This window comes from Mchenga conophoros, linkage group LG13, assembly GCF_057382185.1.
Source record: "Mchenga conophoros isolate Kocher_MC1m ecotype Shallow Benthic linkage group LG13, M_conophoros_male_GT1.1, whole genome shotgun sequence".
Classification (NCBI taxonomy): Eukaryota; Metazoa; Chordata; class Actinopteri; order Cichliformes; family Cichlidae; genus Mchenga; species Mchenga conophoros.
In genome coordinates this window covers 21,331,811-21,356,421 of record NC_140538.1, presented here as the reverse complement: position 1 = coordinate 21,356,421, position 24,611 = coordinate 21,331,811, and the positions used below count along the sequence as shown (strand labels likewise).

At 41.9% G+C, this 24,611-nt stretch overlaps 1 protein-coding gene across 3 annotated transcripts; it reads left to right on the top strand.

Moving 5' to 3' along the window:
- Nucleotides 1-1,735: 1,735 nt before the first annotated feature.
- On the top strand, nucleotides 1,736-23,737 carry foxn2a (forkhead box N2a). 3 transcript variants are annotated; one of them, XM_085297168.1, is made up of 6 exons: nucleotides 1,736-1,907; nucleotides 12,655-13,229; nucleotides 15,576-15,700; nucleotides 16,560-16,609; nucleotides 17,256-17,324; nucleotides 19,848-23,737. In XM_085297168.1, the coding sequence occupies exons 2-6, from the start codon at nucleotides 12,669-12,671 to the stop codon at nucleotides 20,270-20,272; spliced, it is 1,230 nt and encodes a 409-aa protein (XP_085153294.1). In that variant the 5' UTR covers nucleotides 1,736-1,907; nucleotides 12,655-12,668; the 3' UTR covers nucleotides 20,273-23,737. The 3 variants fall into 3 exon arrangements, with proteins under 3 accessions (XP_085153294.1, XP_085153296.1, XP_085153297.1); XM_085297170.1 differs by lacking the exon at nucleotides 1,736-1,907 and adding an exon at nucleotides 2,167-2,279; XM_085297171.1 differs by lacking the exon at nucleotides 1,736-1,907 and adding an exon at nucleotides 7,541-8,064.
- The last annotated feature ends 874 nt before the right edge of the window (nucleotides 23,738-24,611 follow it).

The window sequence follows — 24,611 nt, the reverse complement described above, 5'->3', positions numbered from 1 at the left end:
GCGTGTTGTTTTAGTCTAACAGTTATACAATCAGATTAGCACCATTGCAGGCACACAGACTAATGGGTCTGTATTTTCAAGGCATCCTCAATCAGCTGTTTCCGTGGTGATTAATGCATCTTGTTCTCGTCTCTCTCATTTGCTAGCTTTGCAACTTCATCATCCCTAGGAGTCGTACTGGAAGGGAAAAAAAATGGGGCAGAGTCTATGCTGCTCACCGGCCCTAAGAATAGCTCAGTGCGCAAGAAAATAAAGCCACAGTAACCTGAGCAGAAACTCCAAAGCATGAATGAATGAATGAATAAATATAATCACATTCAGATAAATCACTTCACCTTTGTTGTTGCTGGATGAATGAAATTTTTGCATTAAATGCTGTTCTCCAGCTTTTGTGTGTGTGTGTGTGTGTGTGTGTGTGCATACATATATATATATATATATATATATATGTGTGTGTGTGTGTGTGTGTGTGTGTGTGTGTGTGCCATATATTAACGACACACTGAAAAACATTAAGACTCACATTACTGTCAGACAAGTATTCATTTTGACACAAAAACACTGTTACGCCACCACCAAGCCTGTTTGTCCAGTTTATAGAAGAGGAAGAAAAGAGAGTGCAAGCTACTTTCGGTTGCTCCCTTATTCAGAAGGGGTTTCCACAGCAGGTAGCTCTGCATGTTTGATTTGGCAGATATTTTTTTAAAACAATTGATTTGCCTTTCCTGTTGCAACCTGAAAGGGATCTGTGGTCTCCTCCGGGATCAAACAAGTGATCTTGTGCTTGTTAGGTGAAAGCAGTGCATACTGACAGCTCTCCTGCATGGCAGGTTGGCTTTATGCACATTAAAATAAATAAATAAAAATAGAGAGGCTATTAGATCATTCCACAGAGAGCTACTCATGTATGCTTATGAAACAGAGTGGCTGGAATGAGTAAAGGTATCACCGTTATGTGAAAGTTACAGCTTGGTGTGAAGTCAGTTGGCCAGTAAAGCTGCACTCACCAGATAGCCAGAGATACAAAACCGAGCTGCCGGGCTTCCTGAAGCACACTTTTGGCTGCTAAAGTACATAAGCACAGGCATGTACATAAGCACAGCAGCTTCGTGCAAATATGGACTTTTAACACATGCACAGAGGAACACTTTGATTCTGCACTGGAGAGAAGCACATAAAATGCTTATCTTTTTTCTTCTTCTTCCAAATTCTTTGCTTTGCTTTGTCTGTATACTCAAGCATTACCCAGCATGTGTGTGTTGTGTATCCACGGGTCACATTAGCTCCTTGTATCATCGTTTACTCTAGGAGGGGCCCCATTGAGGGTCCGCTATCGTCATGAAGCTGGGTGTGGTGACACATCCTCTCTCTCCGCCCCGAGGTGTTTGTGCAGCCTGAATAACGCGGCAGTGCTTGTGCGGGACCCGTCCGGTTTCATTTCGCTCCCACACTTTAACAAATTAATTATTAATCCCATTGCTGCTTCACTGTTAATGGCACATTTTAATTCAATAAATCTGGTTTTGAAAACTACATAGATATATAAATATATTTTAAAAATACTTCCTATAGATTACGTGCAGCTGGTGATAGAAGTGAAAGCACATTGCACGATAGAAAAAAAAAATTGGATGGCGTGCGCGTTCGCGGAGTTCCAGCGCTGCGGCAGTTGCCAGGGGAGATAGGAGGGGAGGAGTTTTGATTGGCTGAAGTGGACCTGTTGCCATGACGACGGCGAGGGGTTTGGTAGCGTTGCCGTGCGCTGTGTGATCTGCGCGCTGCGTGTATGGAGGAAGCAGCTGCTGATCTGATCTCTGACATTGTGTGTGAGACAGACAAGACATCTGAATAAACTGCGCGCAGACGTGTCTTTAAACGCACCGCACCGAGGCACGCCGTGCATGATTGTGAGTAGCCGATTGTTTTTAAGTGGGTTGTAATTAAATAAGTGTTCGGCAGGATCCGGGCTGTGTTTCGAACAAGCTAAAAGTAAATGTGGTCAAGTGACTTTGCTTAGAGCAGCCAGCCAGCATGGCAGATCAAGCGACAGCATGTGGCCAGCTAGCTAATGTTAACGTTACTTCTCTCTTCTCCGGGCTTATGTCTTGGAGAGCATAAAGGGATATTACTTATAACACCAAAGAGTGTTTTGAAACATTCAAACAGATCCCTTTCTGCTCTTCCAGTTAAAATGTAATGCTAATGCTAGGCGGTATATGTGCCTTCCCCTGACCTGTCGAGCGGCTGCTAACGCTGCTCTGCCTGACGGTTGTTTCTCGGTGAGTTAAAGCTAGTAACATTTAGTGAACTTAGTGAAAATACGGCTAATTAAAACGGAGACAAGTTCCTTCGTAACAAACCCCGTGTGTCGGGAAATGTTGTGCAATACTCCGCGTAATTGCTCGTAACTTTGTATTCCTCGTTGTGCGTCTGACTTGTGGTTGCTTGTATGTGTGTGAGTGTGAAGTGTTTTAAGTGCTGTGTGCCTGTTAGTAGCTCCGGAGCATATCAGTTTTCTGTGCTAACAGCACTTTCAGCGTATCCTTTCCACCGATTTTGAGTCTCATTGTGTCTTTGAACGTCTTTCGCCTGTTTTGTCAGTCTGTAGTAGGTAGAAAAATTGAGCGACTTATTACTCCTGATACTGTTCAGACACATCTTCCCTGATAGCTATAAATAGTTGAATATTTCATTATATATATATATATATATATATCGACGGCACCAGAGGTTTGGAGGCTACACTGGCTAGCCACATGATGTAATGGATTATCACAAGATTGTCCCAGATACAGAGTGCTCTACAAACAATGTCAGACTGTAGGAAAAATATCTCTGCCTACTGCAGTTGGCTATAATTTATATTTTGCTGTTGAATAGACCTTTATATACTTTCATGTGTTGTTTCTGGTGTTTGTGTGTGATGTTTCCTACCTTGCTGCCTGTTAGCATTGCATTTACTGGACTGGACAAACCTCATCTAAAATTCATTATGTGCACTGAGGTTTTATTCGTATATTTGAAGGGGGGGAAATGTGATGGAGAGACAAGTAGACTGACATTGTTCCTTTCACTTTGCCTGACAGTTGTTAAAGCCCTGGTGATAAATAGAAGACAAAGACACCAGGAGCTTAAGGGACAGAAGAAGACAAAAAAGAAACAGATGTTGTCAGTCTGCCATTATTTTAATGCCAGAATCTTTGTGGTCATATTGTGGGGTCAAACCATCTGGTCTCTTTGTAAAACTGACATGTATCCACTCATGTATGTATTTGTGCAGAAGCCTCTGAAGGGTAAGCACTTTTGGATCCGAGAATAGACATTCATTACTATAAATAAGACCTGCTGTAACCCACTGATGTGGTTATTGCAATGTGAAATGGCTACATGTCTTCAGGGATCGAAAACACTGTCAGTACCTTTTGAATTATCTTTATATATGCACCATCACAAGGTTATTTGAGATGTTGGAATTGACACTATAGACAGGCTTTGTAAGAGGCAAAAGACAGGGGAAATGGGAAGGAGACTACTTAGTCTTATTTCTGCTCTTTTTGAATGGGTCTGCTAACAGTACGCTGTGTTTGAAAAGGTAACTGGTAGACTTACGAGTGAGATCGCCGTGAGATGACAATATGAAACTGAAATTTACAACTTGACTGCACGACGACTCGTTCATGACATTGTTTGGAATCTTTTGCTTGAACTTCCTGACGGTAAACTCTGTGGGTGTTTTGACAGCCTATGAAAGAGTCATTTAATGAAATAGTAACAAACGAAAAGATAGTCTAATTGATGCCCACATAGTCACATAGTTAAGGTATCAGGTCCATCTTTTGATTACACTAATAGCAGTTTTATTCACTTTTTTGGGTGCTGTTTTACACCAGCTGAGCACAATAGTAGACGCAGGGGTGTCAAATGTATCTCAAGCTCCACGCATACGCTCAAGAATTCCACACTTCATTTTCACAACTTGGTAACCACAGTGGTGTAAATGTCGCTCGAGTCTACTGTACTGATGGGAGAACAGGAAAGCACTCGTCAGAGGATGTATAACAATGAAGCAACGTCACTGAAAAGACCACCGCAGCACATTTTTTTGTTGACCGAGTTTCGCACGGCCAAATAAAATCTTACATCCATTATCCCAATGTGTTAAGTAGGGCTGCCACAAACGATTATTTTGATAGTCGACTAGTCACCGATTATTTTTGCGATTAGTCGACTAATCAGATCATCATCCATTGGACGTACAGCGTACAGCTTATTGCACCAGCAGCATCTGGTCTTATATAACTATCATTAGCTTACAGCTTGAAGTGTTTGTGCTAACTAAAAATAAAGACAAGATGGTAGTTTATTAATTTTTAATGAAATTTGCAGATTATTTCGGTGAAGTTTAATAAACTCCTTGCTTTCTAAAATATAACAGGACACCGGAGTATATTCTCCAGCATCTCACACTTCTGACAATCAGCTGTCTGCTTGACAGTTTTAGCTGTGCAAAAACTATAACTTTAATCTCAGCCAAACCGATTTACTCAGGAACAAATAAAATACTAAAGAAAGCCAAACAATAACATTTTTAAGTTATCTAAGTGACTTATATATATGTTTAACCTGACTAGCGAAAGACAGCGGTGGGTTTGAAAACGATTTGCCGGGAGTCCGGTGTTCTCACGGCTCTAGTTAGCCTTGCCCCCGCCTAGCTAACGAGCTAGTGGGTAACAGACGTCTCCGAAAACGTCGGAGCGCTTTTGAAAATATGTGGTGTCTTGATAAACTGAGCAGATATTTGAGGTTTACACAGCTACATTCAAGCCTGAAAATATGTTAAACGTTTATTTTGTGCCCCAGAAAGAATAATAAGAGTAAAGTTAAAACTAACTAGCTGCCGCCATTGTTGACAGCTGCGCTATGAATTCTGGGACACAGCTTCTTCTTCTTCGGGGTTTAACGGCAGCTGGCATCCTTGTACATGCAGTGCTGCCATCTTCTGTTTCAGTCCGTTATTACACTCTTAAATCCTACTACCGGTACTCATTCCTGCGTCCTTTGTGATCTTACAAAGCTTCAAACGATGCGTCGACTATTAAATTAGTCGTCGACGATTTTAATAGTCGACATAATCGTGACTAGTCGACTAATCGTGGCAGCCCTAGTGTTAAGTATGACCGATTAAATGTAGTAATAAGGAGACGGCTTGGGCCTGTTGTGTCATGTGGCTGTTACCTTTTATCCAAACGAGTGACACAACACGCTGAGTTTAAAAGTGCTGCTGCTGCCATGTAATCGGTCTTATCACAGAGTTGTGTACTTTGACCTGGAGCTGATGAAAGATTGTGTCCTCTGAAAAATCCACCATGTTCTCTATAGATATGCGAGCGGCTGTGGTTTTTGAATTCATTACAAAAGCTGACCCACGCGGCAGCAACTTTTTTGGGGGGATTGCTTAACGCAGAGTAAAGCTGGTTTCTCACGGATTGGCTTAATAGATTTGTGCTCAGAGATTTGTGACCTACTGTTCTCTGCAATCCCTGTCATTACCAAGTACTTTGACTTTTTACTGAACATTTTAAATAGTTGGTGCTCGGGTGCTGTATTGGAAAAAGCTGAACAACTGATAACTGGCAGAATAAGGAAGTTTGGTTTCTTGAAGTGACTGTGTTACCACGATGCTGCTGTTGTGTGCATATTGCAAAGTTTAATCACATTTGAAAATAGAATATCTAAATTTTAGCAGGTGTTCTGCATTTTTTGTTGTTGTTGATTGATTTAAAGCCTAAAGTAAGTCTCCAGTAGTTTCAAATTACTTCTTTGGACCATTTTTTTTTCAACTTTAACTTGTTCAATTAAACAAATAATTACTTGAGATTAGCCACTAATCAGTGACCTTGAGTTCTGGCTGTTGACAGTGGCCTGCCTGACTTTATGCTTCATGCAGTTTTGTAATGGATAGCTTGAGTGATCACTTAACCAGAGCCCCTGATTAGTCATAAAGGAGGGGCATCCCCAGGAGTATGCTGTGTGTTGTTGTTGTTTTGGGTCTGTCACATTCTTCTAATCAAACATAGGGGGCTAGCTCTGAAGTGAGTTGTAAATGTCAACACCTGAAAAGACATGTTTCCACTCACACGCCCACTCGCTCCTGTGGCCTTCCTGGTCATTATTTATTTTTTCTGTCCTATTTGGGTGATCAGCTTGTCTGCTCTTTGCGATGTTTCACATTATTTAGTCTCTCTTGAGAGTTCACCGTGCAGCTAAATGGCATCTATTTTTATGCCCTGAGCTTGGCACAGCTGTTTTACAAACTGGCGTCAGTGTTGTAATTAATGTCACAAGCTGGCAAAAAGACAAAACAGGTTGATTCTGCGTGATCTGAAAATCAGTTTTTCCCTCTTTAAGCGTCTGTTTAGACGTCGCATACTGGCAGCGGTTATCTCCTTCTCGCGGTGCCCCTCTGTTTACTCTACTTATTGTTTTACATCTCTTGATTGACTCTATGGTGAGTCGCCTCCCTCTACAGCCCCCCACCCCCTGACTGCTCCTTTGCCTGTCTCATTTCTGACTGTGTGGACTCGAGACACAGCCCATTAGGGCCCGCCTCACTGAAAGCAACAACTGATGTGGCTGTTTCCTTGATTGAGAGAAAGGAAGGGGTAAGGACGGCCGTGTCCTCTGTCACAGTGGCTCTTTGTCTCATTTGCTTAGGCAGAAATAAAAAGATTTATTTAATTGATACGACAACAACAACACAGGCTTACCAGCTTGTCTGTAAATCCTCACTAAGTATCATATATCAGTGTCAGTTTAAGTGTCTCAGAATTTCTACAACTGTAGCTTAGGTGTTTGGACAAAGTCAAATGTAAATGTCAAACAGACTGACCGCCTTTAAATAAGAATTTTATACTGGGCCGTGTACTTTAAATGACTCAATCATAGAATAATTGATGAGCTTGTATTACTAGACCAAATCTTTGCTCTTTCAAAAAGCTGCATCTCAAAAAGTAAACGGCATTGGAATAACTAGATTTCTACTATGCCCTTTCACCATCAAGAATGTATATTCATTGTTTATAATAAACGGTAAATGATTACACTCGGTAGTTTCTCTGCTGCTGAAAAAAGCAAGTATTTTGTGACTTTTCACTGACCATTTTAAGTAGTTGGTATTCAGTGCTCTAATGGAAAAGGTTGAATAAGTGATGATTGGCAGAATAACGAGGTTGTTCAGCACTAATTAAGATGCAGTTATTATAATACTGCCTAATAACAATACTGAGTCGATAGTAAACAACTCTTGGTGACTATTGTTGCTGTTACCATATGGTTCATATTTATAATTTGATGTTAAACAGCAACACATGGAAAGCAGAATTTGTAAAGTCTGTAATGTATAAAGCAAGAGGTCAGCTTTTTAAGTGAAGGGTTCAAAACTTCTTATATATGGAGCGGGCAGAGCTCAGTAGCTGTGTGCTTATATTTGTTTGCCACGTGTGTGTGCTTTGGTCGATTAAGTCAAATGGGGAGATTCAGTAAATATTTTCATTCTGCTGGAGCTTCGTGGTTGACATGGATATCTATCATGGTTTTGTCAGAGCCCAATAATGTTTTATTTATTTATTTTGTAAAATCAGGAAAGAAGTCTTTCCTCATTTGAGTTCCCTGTGGGGCTTTTTTGGTGTTTTCTGCGTTTCATTTGCAAACACTGTTGTATTTTACTGCACATAGAAAGTTTTCTCATACTCAAGGACTGACCCTTGACAATTATAGAAACGTTCTAATTTCAGCCGTTTCCTACAAGACCGTGGAGCTGTGTTTGCAAGCATACAGCATGAAGTTGTTTTTTGTTGTTGTTGTTGTTGTTTTTTTTGTTGTTTTTTTAATATTTGAGAGGAACTGAGGTTGTTGTGTGTGTCGGTATGCTGAACTTACAGGCACATGACTGGAAAGATAAGGTTTCAGTGTTGGCTAGGGACTGGCATGTACTTTGGAAGGCCTCACCTCTGTTGACAGTCAAAGTGCAGTCTTGAGCGTTTGACTCTGAAGTTGTTGGAGGAGGTTAGTGTCACTGACGAACATGAACCGAGCCATTGCCCGGCCTTTTGATCGCTTGTTTTTCCCTGAGTGATTTCATTAGTTGATACATTAGGTCCAGCCAGGGTGTTTGCCAGCTATCTGTAAGCTACACGAAGATGGAACTCCTAGATTGGCCGAGTAAATACTGTTGCTTCAATAGACGCTACCTTGTAGCCTCGTGCTGCTCGATTTCACTGTTTTTGTCGTATAGCGGGCCTAACTGTCTCTGTGTGAAGTCTGAATTTGTTGTCTGAAAATGAACTTCCTCAACAGGCAGGAGGTGTTTCCTTCCCTCCCGGTCCTCTGTTTGAAAGTGCGAGGTGAATACTGAGCACTTCGGAAACATGACTAGAGCAAAAACAACTGCTCCTTTGTGCGAGCAGAGTGTGGGGCCAGTTGTAATGCTTTGTGCAAGCTTTTTCATTTGCTTTCACCTCGGACGCTGAGGAGATCCGTTAAAGTCTTTGACAAGTTTTAGTCAGAAATGTATCGTTAGGGCGTGCTTTAATAGTAGCCTAATTTACCTTTCAAAGTAATAGATTCTTTATTTATTATGACACGGTTTAACCCCCACCCTTGTAAAATAAAAGAGCAGGCCACTTGGCTAACCCGCTCTGGAACAGCCTCTCTCTCTCTGCCTGCTTCTCCCACTCTAACTCAGTCCCCCCTCCTTTTGTTTCATTCACATTTTTAGAGCTCCAGCCAGACTTGCCTAAATATCAGTTAGGGTTTCGAATAACAGCCATCACAATGGGGCTTTGCGGCACACCTTTGTGTATCTGTTGTAGAGGTGTAACTGGTTTGTGTCAACTGGTTTGTTTCTTTGGAATAGGGTGTGGTGTCAGCGTATGAACTCGAGGCTGTTATCTATACAGAGGTTGTTTTTCCTTTTTCTTTTTGTTTTGCAGAGGAGAATCATATGAAAGCAGTTTGCTTAAAAACAGATTTTTTGGGAGCATAATTTCTGTGTTATATGAAGTAGGCCTTAATAGCTTAGTCAGTAGTGCCGTGACATCCAGGTTGGCAGTGGCCTTTCTCGCCGCTCTTTGTCAGACAGGTTTGTGGAGAACAGCAGCAGACTGCTGCTCTCAGCATTTTCCGCCTGTATTGATCTCCCCCACATTAGCCCTCTCTTCATGCACAGACATGAGCACAATTGCTTCCCTTACAGCATTGGCTGCCGTGGCAACTGAGTCCTAATTGTGAGATTCGCTCCCAGAAAACATCTCAAAGCAGTATCTCTGTATTTTAATGCCACTATCATCTCCTTTAAATTCCCCTGTACATATCTGACATCTCAACGGTTTGATTTCCCACTTAAAGCTATCTCCATATGTCTTTGTGTATTTTTGAATGGGCTAAGTGCTTAACAGGATAAAAGAGCAATTTGAAAGGGGAGAAAAATGTGCCTTGGCACCTGCTGTTAGCCTGCCTGTTTGCACATGAATATGATGAGGCTGGCGGATCGCACGGCTATTTTAACTTGCAGATGAGCCATCAGGTCAGCGCCATTGCAGCTTTGGTGTATTTTCAAGGATGAGTAGCAGTCAACAGGCCAGTCTGGCTTATTAGCTCCCTCTCCCCTCTCTGCTCTTTACATACTACTATCCCATTATTCAGTGGATTCCCAGCCGCCTCTCTTTGATGCCTTTTCATAAGAGCAATGATAACTGCAATCATTGCAGCAGCAGTGGTAATTGACCAGCTGCAGTCATGGTAAAACACTTCCTGTGTTTGGCTGGATGCACGACAGCCCTCTCATCCGTCCACTGTGCCTCTGTTGATATTCAAATGGCAAGTCATCAGGAGGAGCTATTTAAAAGAGGATAAGCTCTCTTTGGCACCCAGAGGCCCAGCTGAGAGGTCAAGTTTGGGAAGAAGAACTGAGGTGAAGCTCTGTTGTGCTTTAATGTTAATCCCTGATCTGATACTTTAGCTATATTACATCTTCTTCATGTCTCTCTGACATAAAACAGAATCGGGCTATCAAGGGTTTACAACCAACTGTGGCATATAAGTGGCCACACCTTTTAGTCAAACGAGCTGACGTATCTTTTTTTTTTTTTTGCCACACCTTTGCTGACTTCTTCCCTCCTGTGACCTATATATTTATACTCACAAAAAAGGGCTTAGTTGTTGGTCAGCAGGCTGTTTTCCATTTAACTACATTTTAAAAAGACTGGGTTTCTTGTCATGAAATCCCCAAGTGTCCTTTCTATCACTCCTGCATAAGAACATACATAAATATTGAGAATCTGCTAAAAAATCTGCCCCAAATTGTTGCCGTTCACCTAATTTGTCTAAATGAACTAGATATTTGGCCCAAACATGGCTAAATGTATTTTAAGATGATATGTCCCAAAGAGCTTATCCTGAGAGAATAAAGTCAGTATAAACATAGTCTGTAATGCTTTTAGGAAGCATGAATAATATTTTCTTCTGAACATGTGCACTTGTCTCTCTGCTTCTTCATTTCTTTCTTGCTTGTTGACATATTTAATAACTTTGCTTTGCTGAGAGCTGTGATTCAGCCTAGATTGACGATGCCTTGCACAGCCTACCTTACTACCTCTAAGCCTCACTTGCCTCTCTCTCTGTCTTTCTCACAGGTCTAGGTCTCTCTGTCAAACCTTCTGTCACGCTCGGTCCTTTCAGAAAAGTCTTCTCCCTATTGTTATCTCTTTCTGGGTTGATGCTGCCTGACACTTTGCCTTTGGCCTGGAAAACTTATTGACTTGCTTCTTTTTTATCTGTAATTTAAATCGCAGACGTTTATGTGATGCACTAGAGCAATTCAGCTGCGCTGGAATATCCACTACCCGGGGAAAGAACTGAAATCCAGAATGCATGATAAATCTAAGACAATGTGCTGTTATAACAGGAGTATATACACATACACTGAAATGCACACTTTTATTGTGTAAGAAATCACAGACGTCTAGGCCTAGCTCCTCTCCTTGGCTCGAACACCTAGCCCTGCTCTCCTTGTGTCATTCCCCCCCCCCCCCCCCAAATGTCCACTTGGAAGGCTAGACTTTTCTTCTTTTGAGCCCCAAAAGAGAGGGTCACAGTCATGGCCAAAAGGAGAGAATTGGGGCCATAACCAGAATAGTATCCATCTGCTATAGGTTTATCCGCTTATTGAGAGTTTAAAGGTCATTTTGTAAATGCACTAATGCCTCTTTCCCCCCCTCCTGTCCACACTGACTGGGTTTGACAAACTGATTTGTGTGTATGTTTGTGTGCGCTCACACTCTCACTCCTGTCTTTGCCACTGTGCAAACACATGAGTTTGACCCAGTTCTTATCACAGAAATGAAAAGGCATGCCCATCCACCACCACGCTGCGACTTTACCTCTCTGACCGTCCAGTCTAATTCCCATCAAAGTCCAGATCCAGAACATCCTAGACCTTCCCAGAATCGGGACATGCTGTAGACCTCAGTAGAAGCATTTCTTTTCAGAGGCTTTCTTTTCAGTGATTTGAATGTGCCAGAGTCAGCTCAGGGTGGGTTAATTATTTTTCTTATGGATTCTTGCTTGTGGGATTTCTGCTCTTAATTGAAGGGATGGCAGGGTTGTCATGGTGACACCCAGGACATAAAGCTTGTTGTGAGCTGACACGCGGAGTGATCTCTTTGTGCTCTTGGCCTCAACAAGCAGTTCGATTCAACATTATTCACATAATAACAAATCACAATAAGTACTGCACACAAACTGCTGCTTGTATTTTATGGGGACAAAATTTATTTTCAGATAATGTGATGCTTAGTTTAAATTTCCAGTAATGTAGGTTTGTCTGTAGCCCAGATCATTTCTCACTCGAGCTTCAACTTAAACTGCGACAGGAACTCTGGTGTTTAAGATAAAAGGCCTCTTCAGAGCTCATGTTAAAAAGTATTGATAAGTGTACTCAGGTTCATTTTGTTAATGATAAAGTGCTCTGGCATTTCCCCGTGCTCCTAAATGACTGACAACTCTTAGGCTTGTAGCCTCTTTACACAACTTAATATGCCATGCGACAAATGCAGACTTGATCCTGGCTGAATGTATTTCGGTCCGTAAGAGCTATCCAATCTGTAAGATGGAGTCCTTGCACTTATTCCTGCAGTCGCTGGCTGGTTTCATGCTCATTTACACATAACGAGCAGCTGGGTCTTGTCTGAAACGAGGTAGGCGTTGAGGAGTGGAGCCTTAAGTCAGTTCACTTACTTGAGAGGATGTCCTCGAAGGTCCTCACGTGGAGTCGAGAGGAGGAGGAGGAGGGGGGCTGAGAGCCTCTTGGTCCTCGGCAGGGATGGAGGAGAGAGGCAGTGAGAGGGCCATGAATTGCAATAGAGGCCGACAGCAACAGGGGGTGTGCCCCCAGGGAAACTTAAGAAAACAAGGCCAACGCTTGGAAGAGCACATCCTTCCAAAATGTCACTTTGAGTTATTTCATACTGCAAACTTTGCTTTTAAATTACTTTGAAATCTTCCTTTTTTGATGGTAATTTTTTTTTAAAAATGTACCTTTTTTGGTCTTGTCTTTGCTGCTTGATATTAACAACCTTCTTTTTTCTTTCTCTCCAGACCTCTTTGATTTAATGGGTCCAATTATTGGGATGTCACCAGATAAGAAAACGGAAATTCCGGGTATGCAAGAGGAGCGGGCAGGGCTCAGAGGTGTCTGCGGTGTAGGAACGCTGCCCGAGGCGGAGTGCGCGTCCAGTCCGCTGGCAACTAGCGTGGATCGTACCGGAGGCACCGAGGATGAGGAGCTCACTAACCTCAACTGGCTCCACGAGAACCTGCTTCAGAACTTTACTCTCGGGGGCCCCGAAGCTCAGACGAGCGGCAGCCCCCTCTTTGACATAGAAGGAGACTACGGGTCGAACCAGGGCCCGTCGTCCTCCTCATCTTCGTCACACAACAGAGGCAGGGAGAGGGATTCGATGAAGTCGAAACCACCTTTCTCATTTTCCCTGCTCATCTACATGGCCATCGAGCAGTCTCCCAGCAAGTCGTTGCCTGTCAAAGAAATCTACGGCTGGATACTCGAGCACTTCCCGTATTTCTCCAACGCTCCCACTGGCTGGAAGAACTCAGTTCGTCACAACTTGTCCCTGAACAAATGCTTCCGCAAGGTCGAAAGGAGCTTGGGAAAGGTAGGTCTCAAAGTGACTTCAAACTTTTATGCACGTCACTTAGATTTACAGTTATCCTTCTGTAGTTGTCAGCATGCATCTGTTTGATGATGTGACATTTACAGTTACAGTGGCTTTGTTTAGCACTGTTAGCAAACAGTGTGCTAGAGTGTGAAGCTGCCACATGGCTCATGTGACACACAGCTGCACAGAACTCTGACTCGGCTATGATAAGGGTGGAATCCAGTCAAGGTCAAAGATCCTCCTCCTCCAGAGGATATGCAAACACCGCACACCGAGATAGGACAATATCTTTAGAAACACGTCAAGGTAGTGCAGCTAGAGAGAAGCCTCCCACAATCTGAACCCACACTGCACAAAGGAAGCAAACGCGACCTTAAGTCCTGAAAGTGCACAAAGAACAATCTTTGTCTACCTGGTCCTGGCAGACATACACATCATTTATGGTAGCTTGTGTTTCTACAAGTAGTGGCGACAAATAACAAGGGGAAAAAAGAGAAGCTGGCCTACTCATGTTCACATGCTTGTAACAAAGGGAAGAACACATACTGCATATAGTGTGCACACATGTCTGTGAATTTGAAAAGTTAGTAAAGCTGTGAATTTACTCACTAACGGCTGTTATTACGGTTTAGTCTGAAAGGGGGTGTGTGTGTGTGTGTGTGTGTGTGTGTGTGTGTGTGTGTGTGTGTGTGTGTGTGTGTGTGTGTGTGTGTGTGTGTAAAAAGTGTGGAGAAGTAGATTCCTGGATTCTTCTGTGTAACGGTAAACAGTGGCGGTGGCACAATACCCTCTAAACACCCAAGAAGTCTGTGTATCATGAGATTTTAACATTGTGAGAGGATGTGGTTTGAAGCCCCATGTCATGGCTGTATCTGGCTAAAACCTGATATTTGCCCATCTAGGGTGGGAATGGCAGTTTGCACTCAGCGTGTAGCAATACAATGCAGTATAGTCCGCTTAGCATGCAGGTGCATAGCATGAGCCCTCCGTCTGCTGAGACACTAGCACCAGTTTCACATGACACTGGCTGGTGGTTTCCGTTGCTATGGAGACATTTCCTTCTTCCTGCATCAGAGCTGGTTGGTAATCTGAGTCAAGGTTATTCTCCTCGCTGTATTCTCCCAGACTGGGCAAGAATACGCCACCATCAGATAAAGTGACACACACATCACCAGCAGATACAATTATTCTTCACAGGGAGCTGTTGAGTAAAAATTTCCTCTCATTGTAAAAGCGTTTATATTGCAAAGTTTGGTATTTGCTATTTTTCACTGTGGGACTGTAATGAAATTTGAATCATTGCTGCGGTCACTATAGTCCCACCAGCTCTGACAGCGAAACATTTCAGGAATTCTCATCATTTTTTCAATATTGCCATTTGAGCGTGTTGTGTCTAAAAGGTGCTGTGAAGCTTATAATTGAAAAGTGATTTGGAAATGAAGGGCATTTCCACAGTGACTAATCTCTAAAAGGTTTGAGTCACACTTGACTTTTTTCCCTGATAAATGATGATCTTGTCATTTGTAGTTTTGTGCAATTACTCAGCTGTACAGATCACCCAAATTGATTTTCAAGTCCTCATTAAGTCTTTAAAGGTACCCTGTGGATTATTATCTCCACTAGTTGCGGGCCCTGTTTTGTTTACATCTTGCATGAGGATACACATACCAGCCACATGTGGGATACATGGCCACACTGTTCTGCAGCAAAGCGGTGAAAAGGATTGTGAGCTACCAAACAGAAATATGAACAAAGCTTCCATTAAAATAATGATTATGTAAAATTTGCTGAGGTGGGAATTGCATGCAAATTGTTTGTAAGGCTTCAGTGATTCAAAATTAAAATTGTGTTCATTACTTACAGTTTTAATTGAACTCATGTGATCAAATATTTAATCGTACAAAGTGACAAAGCATGTTATTTTTACTAAAGACCTAACTCACAAACGTTTATAGCATGTTTTCGCTCTGATTTTTATTTATTTATTTGGATTTTTTTTTCTGAAAGCCAGACCGAACATACTGTATTTTTGGTGTTTCTTTCAGGATAATGTTCTGCCTGCTGCTTTTCTTTTGTCAGTTTTGTTCTCTTGCGTTGAACCAAATAAATGACGTAACAGCTTTTGCTTAGTTCATGGGGACTGGGAATGTTTGGGCAACAGGATAAGACGCCATCGTTAAATCCTCTGAAAAGAAGATCATATGACAGGGTTTTTATTGTTTAACATCAACAGATCACCTCCCCCCTGACCTCTGCTCACAGTTTCTTATGTGGACTTTCTGGCAGCTTCATTACTTTGTAACAGGGGTTTAGAGATTTGACTGTCCCTGCTTTGTCCTACAGGCCAATGGAAAAGGGTCGCTCTGGTGTGTTGACCCTGAGTACCGCCCCAACCTAATTCAAGCTCTTAAGAAGCAGCACTTCCCAGCCGCACATGCCTTCTGCACACCACCCGCCTCCCCACCCAGGTGAGCGGTCATCACTTTAATCATTCAATTCAATTTGTTGCTTATGATGGTCAAGGGAATTATTATGTCTCAAATATATTTTGCAGGGATTTGTTTTGGACATAAAAGGAAATACCTGAACTTTATTTAGAGCAGGCTTGTATTAGCGATTGGCTTTCAGTATGATTAAAAAAAGTGAACTTGGTCACATACCAACTCCAATATGCTTCCATTAGCTCCTTTAGACTTACAGCAATACACTTAGTGTACCATGGTGAGTGATGACTCACCCGTGACAGGTAGGAGCACAACAGTTTGAAACTCTCTGTTGTTAGTTTAACAACAAGAAGAGCATTATTCTCCTCACACTCGTATGTATATCAAACCAGCTCCTCCCTATGGTCACAATGCCACAGCTTTGCTAAATGTAACTAACACATAAGACGAGCAATTGAACCGTAAACATAATGGGGAAAAACTGAGAACAATTCATTTAGACAGAAACATGATAATGCCCAGAAGCTTCTGCAAACCCAGAACTTCCCCAATACTCACGCTTCTGGGAAGCTACAGTACAAACACTTCATGTAACAGTTTCATATACACCACCATAGCATTTTAGTAGACAGAACCCATATCTTCTGCTTTCATTGTGAAACATGGAGGTGGAGGTATACCATAAGGAGCAGCCTTGATTTCTTTCTCCTGACTTTAAAATCCCTTTTTTTTAAGCTGAGGAAATATTTTATCTTAACAGGTTTGTAGTCATTTGTAATTATTTGATAACTAATTCTTAATAAAAACACAGTTTTGAAAGGGCAGAATTTGGCTCTTCAAACGTATCATCTGACTCTTGGTGTCCTTTGTTTACTTTCTGCAGTGCCTCCTCACCCCCTCGTCATCTCTTTCTACAAGGTTGCTCATTTAAAGGTGAGAGAAAAGCAAATTGATCAAAGTTTTCGTATTTGTAAGCTGTTTGCCCAGCAATGTGCAGATGTGTAGTGCAGTTTTGTTAGCGTGTGTTTGTGCACTGTTTTGATTATGTTGCCTTTGCACATTTCAGTCCCAGAACATTCAGCATCACTGTGCTTTTATGCTCAGCTCTTGGTTTGATTTGTTGCTTTCAAGTCATTGATGCCTCATGTTGACCATAATGTTGACAGCTCCCGTCGATGTCTCTCCCCCCCCCCCCCCCCCCCCCCACCCCACCTTGCCTCTTGGATTTGTAACCTTGACGACAAGCAGAGGTTCTACTGGTGCTCAGTATCGAGCACTCAGTCTCACTGTAATCATTAATAATTTAGAGCCCTAGAAGTGAGCTGTGAGGCTTTCAGACACTTTGTCAGATCTCATGAGATCAGATGCATTCTGAAAATCATGGGCTTATATTTACTCTGATTTGTTTTTGCGAGTCCTCTGCATATCCCGTGCGTTCTGTAAGCACTGATTGGATCGCCGAGTGTAAAGCTTAAAAATAATGGAGCCCAGTCGGTCAAGCCAGTCCTAGTAGGGATGTCATGCTACCATGCTTTCACACCGTAGGACTGACCATCGTGCATGTTCTCTCCTCTTCCAGAGTCTGACATTGATGCTGCCACTGCCATGATGCTCTTAAACTCTGCCCCTGGGCACCACGTTGACCCATGTAAGACAACCTACAAGTAGCCATACTTTCACCTCTTCTTTTAGCTTTGTGTCCAACCCCTGACATACCACCCGTCATTGCTTAAATTTTCTTTGATGTTGTGTGTGTTCAATTCTGATGTACACAGCTGCAAGAAGAAGTTTGAATGTCTTTGAATCATCAGAATATCTGCTTTGTCTAATGATAGACAATGTGTTTGTTTTTTTATCTTCATCTAAGCTGCAGTAATAGACAGACAAAATCTCACCAAACTAAAACCACACAAATAGTTGTAGTTCACACTTTACACACTTAGTAATGAAAAATTAGCAATGAAGCAAAATGGATTCATCCGTATCTCCAAGATGTCTTGATTGAAGGGCCCTCTTTAGGTCATGTCAGTGTGTTTCAGATGGGCTAAAGTTAGGAATCAAAAGGTAAAAACATTTGTATATAAAGAAAAGGTAGATGAAGAATAAGGGTTTTTGTTAAATTTTAAAAGGGCTTTCTGTAAAAATAAGTTCTGAGAAGTGATTTAAAATTGGATATACTGATTTTGGTAAGTTCCTCTGGTAAATAGTTCAACACTCTGAGAGGAAATCAGAAAATGACGCAGGCTATAGGGCGGGTTAGGAGGCTCTGACCTGAAGAGCATAACCAGCAGCTTGGTTCATAAAGTCTGTTGAAATCTGATGTAGGTAGGAGCAAGCCTGGGTAAGGCTTTAAAAGTAATGAATAAGTTTTTAAAATCAATTCAGTATCTAACAGGAAGCCAGTGCAGTGTAGCCAGGATAGGAGTGATGTAGTCTGGTCTCTTTGATTTTGTTAAGAATCTGGCAGCTGAATTTTGAACAAGCTGGGGGCGGGAGATGAACCTTTGGCTGAGACCCGAGTTGAGGGAATTACAGTAGTCTAAACATGATGAGATGGTGGCATGGATGACTTTTTCAAAGGCCGCTTGAGATGGAAACAAAAAAATGTGTAAACTTTTGTAAAGTTTCTTAATTGTAGAAAGCAGGATTTTGGTGATTTGTGAGTCAAAAGAAAACTTGCATTAGAACCAGGTTTTGAGTGGAATTCTTGAAGTTGTAGGGCAGATTTAAGTCGCTTTAATTCAAACTTTATATTTAAATAGCACCAAATCACAATGGTCATTTCAAGGCTCTTTATATTGTAAGGTAAAGATCCTGCAATATTAAGAGAGCAGAGGGCACTAAGAAAGAGGGCCAGTGTTGAATAATTCAGAATGATTAAATGCAATAGTGGTGTACAAATGGGAAGTGAAGAAGAAACACATGGGAATCATGGGAAGCCCCCAGCTGCCCGGTTCTATTGCAGCATAACTATAGGTGGGCTAGGGTCACCTGATCCAACCCGAACTATAAGTTTTTAAAAAAAAAAGAGAAAGTTTCAAGCCTGATCCTAAAAGTAGAGATGGTGTCTGTCTCCCAAACTGTCATAGGCTCTTTAGAAACTATAGCAAACGCAAGCAAGTCAGCAGTCTGAGAGCAAAGTGCTCTGTTAGGATCATAAGGTACTAAGACGTCATTAAGATATAATCAGGTCTGATTATTCAAGATTTTAGATGTGAGTAGAAGGCTTTTAAATTAAATTCTGGATTTTACAGGTAATGACAGGGAACATAGTTCCTGTATTGTGACATCTATGATTTAACGTCAGAGAGACTTCTTAAGATTTGAGATTGTATTTATGTTGATACTTAGTAGAACAAACAACTGTGTATTATCTACATACATGACGGGGAAAACGCTTTATTTATGGATTACCTGACCCAATGGAAGCATGTAGATGGGGAATAAAAAAGGATCAAGAACAGACCCAGGGGAGGTGGGCTAAGGATGAGAATTCTTCCATTACAACAGAAAAAGGATCTGTTTAATAAATAGGAGTGAAACCTGGACATTACAGACTTCAACATACAACTGTTTGTGTTATTAGTTCATTGTTTGTCTATAACAAACAATGAACAAACTCAACTGAACCTCTAGCTCAGGCTTTTTTTTTTCTTTAAAATGTATAGCAAGACAGCTTTAGGAAGTGATTTTAGTGCTTGATCTTTCAACAGGGCAAAAAATACCATAACAAATAATTTCATGTATTTGTTAAGGTGTATTTATTGAAATCACAGTTAATTTTAAAATCTCTCGTTTAGATTTTGATTTATTTTCTCAATGCAAAGTTTATATTTCCTCTTGCAAAGGTTCCCACAGAATCATTAAATGTTTACTTTTTCTAAGTTTCTACGTCTTTTACGTCCCCCCCCACGAGTTTTAATTCTGCTTTCACATTCATGCAGCAAGCTATTTTAAAACTACGTTTTCACTGCTGGTCCTAGACAAATCTTAGTTCTGCTTTAAACTTGTAAACAAAACAAGTTAAAGCCCCCGAGTGTCTTAATGATGGTGTCACTTTTTTTTTTTTTTTCTTTCAGAAATCTTATTTCAAACCAGTCATTTATCTCTCTGTAACAAGACATCCTCATGCACTGAACGGTCACTTATCAGGCTTTCATCCTCTCCTCAGGCAATTCTGACAGCCCTCTGGACCTCTCTCGGCCCGACTCTGTCTTGGTGAGCAGCGATCCAAAACAGGACCACAACTACAGCAGCGCAGCCCTGCAACGCTGCTCCTCTCGCTCCTCCTCATCTTCTCTTTCCTCCCTGGACGAAGGCGGCTGCGAACGTAGGCAGTCTCGCCGCGCCGGCAGCGAGGGTTTCCACAGCGACGAGGACTCCGACCTCTGGGACGAGAGGGGCGTTCACCAGACTTCTCGCCGTCCGCTCGCCGTCAAGTGGCCCCTTAGCAAGAGGGCGCGACGTGAAGTCAAGCCAGAGCTGGACGAGGAGCTGAAGGAAGCCGCCGGCTCCTTGCTGCACCTCGCCGGTATACGCAGCTGCACGGAGGGCTCCAAACGCACTGTCAAGAGCACAAAACTTAGCAGGAAATGAATTTTCTTTTACCCCCATAAGACCCTGGACCCAGTGAAACCCTAACCTCTGACCCCCTGTGTCCCAGTGTGCCTCCTTCTCCTAATCTGATCGTTCACTGGCCATTTTGAGCCTTTTTTCTTTTCCTTTTTTTTTTGGTTTGTTTGTTTGGGAGTATCTCTGTCCAACAAAACAAATGGCAATAGTATCGTTCACACAGGAGAACAAAGCCATATACATTAACTCGGGGGTAACTTTTGAGGGTGGGTGTTTGGGCTTATGGAGAACCATCAAGATACCTATCCAAAACGACCTGCCTGCTTTCTGTTGGATTAGAGGACTGTGATTCAAGAAATTTCCTCTCAAAGACAAAAAGTGACACAAGAAGAAAAAAATAAATAAAACAAAAAAAAAGCTGAAAGCTGGTTTTATAACTCAAAGCGTTGCATGCTTCCTCTTCAAACCCGTATCCTCTTCCAAGTGAATCTATTTATGAAGCGAACGAGTGCATGTTTGTAACAGATGAAATCTAACCTCCTGGTGTTGACATTTTCTCCTTTTATTTTTCCTTTTTTGTTGGTTTTGTGCTAAAGGAAAAATAAATTACCACTGTTTGGAAAGGAGTTCCTGCTCTTGTAGAAGAAAAAAGAAAGAGATGCAATAATTAATCCTCAACCTTAACTTTCTGACATTATTCCATGGTGGCATATATCAGTCAAGTATGCTAGTTAAACTTTACAATTAAGCGAATGAACGGAGTAGTATTATGATCTTGTTATGCGATAAACTTGCTACACGCGAGCCGCGTCTCGTTTTCAGGATTAGCAAAATGTGGATATAGTATTACTCTGCCACTGCCAAATTGAGTTGCAAAGTTAGCTAGGACTTTGCTTGATTTTGCGCGGCCATTGCAGCACAGCTGTTTTCTTTCGGTTTGTGTTTGTTCGTTTGTTTTCTTCCCAATCCACTGTTAATGGGACATCTTTTCTCATGTTTGGCGACAACCTATGCAAAGGGTACATCTGCCTTGTTTTGCCAGGTGTTCTCTGCGTGTTCATAGGTTATCCTCCATAAATTTTCTTTTTTGTGTGCACATACACATGTGCGTATCACAGTGCATGCTGACATCAGCTGGACCCTTGGATGACAGTCACGAGAAAGAGTTTAAAAATTTTTTTAATCCTTCTACTGACAAATACAATGAATATAATGTACTATCGTAATGACACATCTCCCTGCTACTGCTGTACTGTAAGAGCTGCTCGGTGCTCTGCTTGCTTTTGGGCTTTCTGAATGCAGAGTTGGCTAATAGTGAGGCGAGGGGGAAAACGGAGCGGATGGTAAATGACCGCCACGTCTCACGCCAATATTTGGATTTGCAGTTTGATTATATCTCTGGCCTTGTTTATGATACCTTGTACTTTAGATAATTACTAAGTTATACAGGTAATTTTGAGTTGGCTGATCTTGTGGCCAAGTTAATTCACATCTTGAAGGAAGGTGTGTGTGTGTTTTTTGTTTTGGGGTTTTTTTCTGTTCTGAGACCCACAGCATAGAGCATCCAAATGTAAATAACAAGAAGGGGGACAGTATAGTCACAAAGAAGTCAACTCTGTACACGCAGTTGCTCGCAGGCGAGATGCTGAAGACGCTTGTTTGTGCTCTGTGCTGTGCCCTCGGTTTTGGCTGGCTGCTAGTTTTTCGTCCTTGCTCTTCCTCCTAGAACAAAATAAGGAAGTGCACGTTCTCTTCTCAAGCTGTGAAATGGAGTGTTTATTGTCAGTTGATTGCACGCGGTTCTCTGAGGGGAAGTTGCGAGCCACTTGCATAGAAGGCCACAGTTTTCTGTTTTTTAAAAAACAAACAAACAAAAAAACCCAAATAGAAGCAGCGTACAGTCAACAGTAGCATAGATGAGTGATAGGATAACAAGCTGGAAAATGTATTCCCCCCCCCCCCACTGTACTGGATCACATGGTGTGACTGGTAGTATAGCGTGCATGGTCGGTGCCAAACATTTTGTCGTGCCACTGATGCAGAACTGCAAACTGGCTGCTTTGTTTTTTTTTGTTAATATCTATAAACCCCTCCTACTGCCACACTGTAATTGTGATCTGGAGTTTTTGAATCAGGAAACGGGCGATGACTCTGGTCAGTACGGTGACATAACCAATCTTTTGGTTTACATTTGTCGCTATTGAGTGGGAACTGCTCTTTGCAGACTAAGCCGCAGTTCTCAGCTGATAACCGAGTGCATACACTGGTCTTGTTTAGCTGTGGGAAAAAAAAAAAAAAAGAACAAATTGTTGTTCATTAATCATCACCTTATTTATGACTTTAATTTATGGGACTTTTTCCCCCGAACGCATCAGACACTGGTTATTTAAAATAAATGACTAGGCACAGTAATTTTTTTCCCTTCATTCTGTGAACTTCCTTTAATAAGTATTTTTGTTTTTCTCCTTGTTTATTTTCAGCAACACACCTTCCTCCCCCCCCCCCCCCCTTTTTTTTTTCTGTCTTGTTACAGTGATTAAGTATTTTGCCAATGTCTGTTGTCTTTAGAGCGGGTGTGTTTTCAATTTAACCATGACTGCCAGGTTTTCTTGATGTTTTTGTTTTGCTTTTTGTTAGGTTGGATAGAAAACAGTTAATTAACATTGATCCTGAAACCTTTTTCTGTTGCCAAATCGATGTACAGCTGGGGTGTAGATAAATTTAAGATTGATGCACCCAATTCCCCCCCCCCCCACACACACACACACACACCACCCCATGCGCACCCCAAGTTCTTCTGGGCTCATTTAATCATATGGTTTTGTTTAGGTATTATGACTTAAGTAGTCAAAGAAACTGGAGATTAGCTGTAAGACTCTTTTATAAAAGTACTGCCACCCCATAACTCATGCTTCCAGGTTTTGTTATTGAATGTTTTTGAATATCACTGTAAAACTGGATCTGAGTTACTCAGTCTTCAAGCAGCTGCTGTGTAGTTTTCAGACCTACTCTTGAGTGTCGGGACAGCCGCAGAGAAGTTTTGGAGAGGCTAAAAAAAATCAGCCTCATCCTTTCTGTAGCACTTGAGAAATAAAAGAAATGTTTGTCTCAAGGTGACACCGAGCCAGTCGAGTCGATCTGTGGGTGAGCTACCAAAACATTTCTGGGTCCCAGGACTTGCACAATTCCAAACCCAGTTCCCTTATTGCTCAACAGCTGTTATAAAATATTAATTATGTGATTCTGTTGCATTTCCTAATTTCTTATGGGTGTGCTGAGCATTTTTTTTTTCTTGCATTTGACAAAGCTGCCAACCCAGTATGAGTTTGTGTCAGTTGTCTGCCATGTCCATTGGACCGACACACCTTTTTGGTTTTTGTATGCTAACCTCTGTTGATAAAATGTTTATAAGATTTATTTTCGCCAAAGATATGCAATTGCATTATATATGGTATTACAAAAATATTAATAAAAACCTGTTCTTGTTTATTGCCGTGTGCATCTTTTGGTTTCTTTGTGGAAAATGGGGCTTGACTTGAGTGGGTTTTTTTGGTTGATTTTTTTTTTCTTTTTTTCCTTCTTTCTTTTTTTGTCTGTAAGAATTTTTTGGATCGATCTTGTCACCTGCTGCGAAAGCCACAAGATCAGCGATCCTTGACTCTGTGGTTCTCAGTTTTCACATAACAGTGCTACAGCTGGGAGATATTTCCCACCAAGTCCAGCAGTTTCTTTTGACTGCGCAGGCTTTGCTCAGCACTAAGTGTGGCAGCACCATGACACTTTCCCTTTCTGTCTTCTCCTTCATGTTTTTTTTTTCTTTTTTCTTTTTTTAAATGGCCGGCTGCCAGAAGTGCACCTCGCATTAATGTAAATTCCAGGGCTGCGCCAGTGATGGATGCATCATCAGATGTGCTAACGACACTCTTTGCTGTAAGTTAATTAGTCATGGAGGACTGTGGGATGAACACAGTGTGACCCTGAACAAGGGCTTGTCTGACTAGCCTCAGGCCCACTGGCACAGCTCTATTGTTCAATAGAGTCCTGTGTGTCGATGGGGAAGGGGAGGGGATGGGGATATTGGAAGGAGGGGGGACTTCTCCCTACTGACTGCCTCAATTCAGCTGGAAATCAGAGCAGCATCACCTCCCCTTCCCCTCTCCCACACGCCCCTAGCAACCACGCCACGCCGACAGTTGCCAGGCAACCAGACAATGCTGGAGCCACTGGCTGTGGTGTGGTGTGGTGTACGTGTGAGAGAGTTTGTGTTTGTGGCCGTATACATACATTTAAGATCGCTGATGGTGGAGACGACGACAGAGGAAAATAAAGAAATAGTATGCGGCCGAAAATCTAAAAGAGATTA